Source organism: Carlito syrichta, unplaced genomic scaffold, assembly GCF_000164805.1.
Source record: "Carlito syrichta isolate Samal-C Ts95f unplaced genomic scaffold, Tarsius_syrichta-2.0.1 Scaffold287770, whole genome shotgun sequence".
NCBI classification, from domain to species: Eukaryota; Metazoa; Chordata; class Mammalia; order Primates; family Tarsiidae; genus Carlito; species Carlito syrichta.
Genome location: NW_007231866.1, coordinates 220,956 through 226,289, shown reverse-complemented (window position 1 = coordinate 226,289; position 5,334 = coordinate 220,956). Strand labels below are relative to the sequence as shown.

The 5,334-nt window shown below is 49.2% G+C and overlaps 1 protein-coding gene across 1 annotated transcript; it reads right to left on the bottom strand.

Moving 5' to 3' along the window:
* Nucleotides 1–759: 759 nt before the first annotated feature.
* On the bottom strand, nucleotides 760–4,239 carry LOC110595200 (putative elongation factor 1-delta-like protein). Its single transcript, XM_021709943.1, is given in 3 exon segments — nucleotides 760–848; nucleotides 851–1,132; nucleotides 4,134–4,239. Coding segments are annotated over 3 exon segments (477 nt in total).
* Nucleotides 4,240–5,334: the final 1,095 nt, after the last annotated feature.

The following is a 5,334-nucleotide window of genomic DNA, read 5'->3' as shown; positions in this document are numbered from 1 at the left end:
AGCCCGGACACCTCAAGGCGTGGCCCATGTCTACCCCCTCCATGACTCAGGAGGTTGGAGTCTCGGTTTTTAATCATGGCAGGGCCACACCCAGGCTCACACGCACAGGCCTCAGGTCTCGTTGAAAGTCGCGATGTTGACACTCTCTACATGCTCCTCGAACTTGGTGATCTCTTCCAGCAAGTTCACCCCCACTGTGTGGCCCTCCACTGCACACTGGATCGGCAGCTTGTGGATGCTGTAGCTCACGGGGACCAACTTCTAACCCCCAAACCAGCCCCTGCAGTTGGATGGAGTGCTCACAGGCCTCTGACCGCCATAACCGTCTTGGCATCCCAAGGCTTGACGTCCAGCGGGCTTCTCGGTCTTCTCTGCATGCAGCCACAGCTGCTCCTCTCACCCAGGCTGCCTCCTTCTCCTCCTCCTCCTCATCGTTTCCATCGTCCTCTGCTGGTGTGGCTGCCTTCTTGGTGGGAGGCTCCCCCCGGGCGCCTGGGGGCTGCTGGGATTAGCCCGTTGGGTGGGTGGGTGAACTTTTCTCAAGTGCGTTCAGCCGGGCCTCTTTATTTTAATTGCTCACAGATAAACATTTTGGTTGTATGGATCCATCCAACAAAGAATTGTTTTTTATTCAGTGTTTTCACCACCACACAACTCAAGACTTGCTCAAACTTGGGATTCCTTCGCTGGCAAGTGGAAAATGTTTTCACTTCTAAATAAACTGTCTCTTCCTCCCATGCATTCTGGGAGTTAACATTGTCAGGCAGGCAAATCTGGAGGGTGTGTTGCAGGTTGCAGGCATTGATTCTCTACTTCCAGGCTGGCAGTCTGGGTGATGAGCTCTTCTAGTCTCCATTGGGCCCACTAGAGGCCCCGGGGCCCGAGCTTCCGACCAGGGGTTTCTGGATGTTCTCTCTGGCTCTCACAGTGTCGCAAAGGATCAGGGTGGCACCATTCTCCTGGGGGCAGGAGCCAGCCACAGGCCCATTCATCTGCTCGTTGTACTTCCCTTCTGCGTTGTTATATTTGAATTTGTCAAACCAGATCTTCTCCAGCACTGGGAAGTCTGTGGCCGTTCTTACACTAGCCAAGGATGCAGCCACCAAAGAGGAGAGATTAGTGGGGTAAGATGCTGGAGGAAAAAGCTCACGTCCCACTTCTGTGCTTCAATGACTCCGCCATTCCTTTCCCCGCTTTGACCTGATGACCCCTCAGAGGGCAGTCCTTTCCTTTCCTTCCCTGGTTGGACTTTTCCAAGGAGTGGTCAGCGTTTCTGTCTGCACATTCCTAATCTCTTGACGTCTAACTTCCGCTCTTTCCTCTTTATGAAAAATTTTGTTGAGGGACACAGATGAGGTTGTCATGCCTCGACCCAGGGGCATTTCCTCAGCCTAGTGGCAGGGTGTGGCCCATGTGACCATCCCATCGTCCTTGTGATGGACAGAATGGTGACCCTCCAAAGACGACCGTGTCCTCATCCACTGGAACCTGCAAATATATTACCCTCATGATGAAAGACTCTGTGGATAAAGGGTCTTGAGATGGGGATGGTGTCCTGGATTGTCTGGGTGAGCCTGATGTAATCACCAGGATCCTTCCAAGGGAGAGAGATGGGAAGGATAGTCAGAGTCAGAGAGAGTGATGCGGTGATGGAAGCAGAGGTGGGAGTGATGCTGGGCCAGGTCTGAGGAATACTGGCAGCTGCTGGTGGTGTCTGGAAGCTGGGAAAGGCAAGACATGTATTTTCCCCTACAGCTTCTAAGTACTTTACTTTCAGCCCCACAAGGCCCGTTTCAGACTTGCGGCCTCTAGGACTATAAGAGAGTAAGTCTGCGTTTCTTTAAGCCACTCAGCTTGTGGTGGTTTGTTATAGCAGCAGTAGGAAACCGATACATGTCTCAAAACTCTCTTCCCCCTGGATTGTCATGTCTAAGCATTCTGCTTCTTCTGGTCCTTTTCATTCTTGTCCATCCAAAATAGGGAGTTTAAGCCTCAACCCATTTCTCTTGCCTTGAATTATCATTTTCACACGAATATTTGTAGACTGAGTACATGTCTGTTTAAGGATTTCACTGTATTTGGCACGTCTGGGGACACCGGCCTCAGCCACACTTCCTTCTTCGAGAATCTTTCTCCCCACACAGGCCCTGATGAGTAGACAACAGGCCATTGACCCCACCCTCCTCACTTCTGGTCGGTGCAGGGACGCTCCCCTCATCTAAGGAGAGCTCACTGAGAAGCTGGCCTGGCCCAGAAGAGTTGGGCTGAGGGGAACGACCAGCCCCAAGGGACCCACAAAGTGTTCAGTTCCTGGTAGGTGCTGGGGCAGGAAGGCTGCGGCTGAGTTGTGTCTGGGTGGCGATAAGGGGCTGGTGAAGTTAGAGAACAGGAGAAACTCGAGCAAGGCTCCCTGGGAGGGCAAAAAAGCGGCAGCGGTAAGAGAAGCTGAGGGGCTACTCCCAGGCGAGGGGTGGAGTCTTTCTGGGAGCAGCCTTGGTTTTGCCTTCCCTGGGCTCAGGGGTTTCTGCATTTCTCAGATCTGGTTTTGTGGTCTCCCAAAATTCCATTTTTTTTTTTTTTTGAGTTGGAGTCTCACTCTGTCGCCCAGGCTGGAGCACAGTGGCATGCTCATGGCCACTGTAGCCTTGACCTGCTGGGCTCAGGTGATCCTTCCGCCTCAGCCTTCCAAGCAGCTGAAACGACAGGCACGCACCCCCACGTCTGACTAATTTTTTGACTTATTGTCGAGATGAGGTCTCACCAAGTTGCCCGGGCTGGTCTCAAACCCGTGGGCTCAGGCAATCCTCTCACCTCGGCCTCCCAAAGTGCTGGGATTATAGGCGTGAGCCACTGGGCCCGGCCTCCAAGACTCCTTTTTCACTTAAGCTAGTTTGCATTTATTTTTGTTCCCTGCCACCACAGATGCCTAGCTAGATTGATGTTTATTTGCTCAGTTGATCAAGCTAGAAACCTCTGTTGTTCTGGAACTTGGATATGTGAGAAGGAGGAAAACCTGGAACAGACCCCGAGGGACACCACTATTTAAGGAGAGAAGAATCTTCATAGGGGATGAGAAAGATCAGTCAGAGAAGTTGGAGGGAGACCAGGAGTGCACACAGAAGCATCCCCGGCGCAAAGGCAGGTGATGGCCAGAGACACAGAACGTCATCAGAGCCTGAACCATGTTGCTTTTGTTTCAATGTCAAGAGTGGTTTCGGATGACGAGAAAGTAAGTATCTTTTTAGAAATTCATTGACTCAAAACTGGGAACCCGAAGAACATTTGGGTGAAGGTGCCTTCATCCTCTGGGAAAAGTTAACAAGATCACAGAACACATGCAGGGGCAAGAAAGGCGTGAGGAGGGATTTCAACTAGCATTGACCTAGGGCTTCCCAAGGTCAAGGAAATGTCTTACTCACCAGTCTGTCTGCAGTACCTAGCTTAGTGCCAGGCATTCATTCATTCCCCCGCCCCCACAAATCTTTGTTGCGGTCTTAAGTGCCAGGGACATAGTAAGCATTCGGTTTATAATGTTTCATGAATTAAGCTACTTATATATACATGTCATGTTCTGAAGGGTGTGCATGCGAAAACTCCAGATTTGCCTGCCTGACAGTGTTAGCTCCCAGAATGCATGGGAGGAAGAGACAGTTTATTTAGAAGTGAAAATATTTTCCACTTGCCAGTGAAGGAATCTCGAGTTTGAGCAAGTCTTGAGTTGTATGGTAGTGAAAACACTGAATGAAAAACAATTCTTTGTTGGATGGATCCATGCAACCAGAATGTTTATCTGGGATCAATTAAAAAAATAAAAAGTGTGTCCCTTACCAAAAATTGTAGGGATAAGGCCACCCTGGCTTTGGGTCGAATGTGTTCCTGAGTGAAGGTGGATGCCTTGAATCTCTCAGGGCACCCTCTAAAGTCACAGTGATCCACATGGGTTCCTTTGTCTTCCCAAGTGAGATTTAACAGAGTCTCTGGATCTTTGTGGAAAATAAACTCCCTTCCTTTGTGACTCATTTTGGACAAAAGAGAAGAGGAAGTCGATGACAACATGCACTCCGCCGGGCACTCTGGGATCAACAGGACAGAAGTCTTGCAGGTAGCATGCTTGGGTTGAGGTGCAAACACACCGAGTGTTTCTGGGTCCATAGGAGCCCTCCAGGTTGGCTGCAGCTCGGCTTTGTCAAAGCTGATTAGGTTGCAGAGTGGTAATGCGGGCTTGTTCCTGGCGCTCATCTCACCTTTGTCCCCTCAACTCTGCCTAGGCCCATTCCTAAGTGTGAAAGTTCCGATTGTTATCTTGGCGATAGAATCCCATGCCTTGTCTGTTTTCTTTTGCCCTTATCCTCACATTTCTTTGAATGTCCTTTCATGGGACGCCTTGATCTGCTCCCAAAGAAATGCAATTATCAGAAATCAACCTCCCTCACCCATTTCTGCCCTAAGCAGCTTTTTGCCCACCGGTGAATTTCACATTGTACTGAGGAAGTCAGCAACTAATACTAATAACAATAAAATATGTTTGTATTTTTAGATGACTTTTTCCACTGGGGACTCCCCGGTGAGAGCCAGGCGCTGAGCAGAGTGAGGGTGTATATGAGTTGGAAATAGAGAGCGAGAAAGAGACCTGGCCGGTTGAAGCCTTTTCTTGACAGCTAATTTCCATTTTTTGGTATCAAGGGGTCTGTGCTAGTAATTGGCATGCAGATTGTGTCTGATGGGTCTGTTATAGAGAATAAAGGAATCTGCTAGTTAGAATAAGCCAACCCCAGGCTGATGGATGGGGCATAAGGAGGTCATTGCAAAAGAGAAATTGTGTGTGTGTCCCTGCGTGTGTGTGTGTGTGTGTGTGTGTGTGTATGTATGTTTCACAAGAATTCATACCCCCTCCTTTCTCCCTCTTTATCCAGCAAACTCTAATCTTTCATATTGCATTGAGACAAATGTTGCTTCATTTCTCTGCCTCACTCTGTTTTTTCCTCGAAGGGATATTTGATGGAACCCACTCTAGGTTTTAATAAAGTATGGGGGCAAAGGAGAAATTAAAGCAGTGTCATGGTTTGTTAGCAGCCCAGGATCGTCCTGGATGGGCCCAGGCGGCAAATTATACTCTGGAATTAATTGGCAGAAGGTAGTTCTCCTGCCCATCATTCTTAGTCCAGCAACTGTGGGATAGCCACAGGAAAATGGGTGCTGGTATCCATTTCCCCTAGACTTTGTTTAAGTCATGGGTCTGAGTAGTTAGCCATTTTCTTGGTCTTCTCCTCACGCGTTGATTAGGTAGGAGTTGTGCTGTTTACTGCTGCCTTGTAAGTCAGCTGCTTAGTTCTA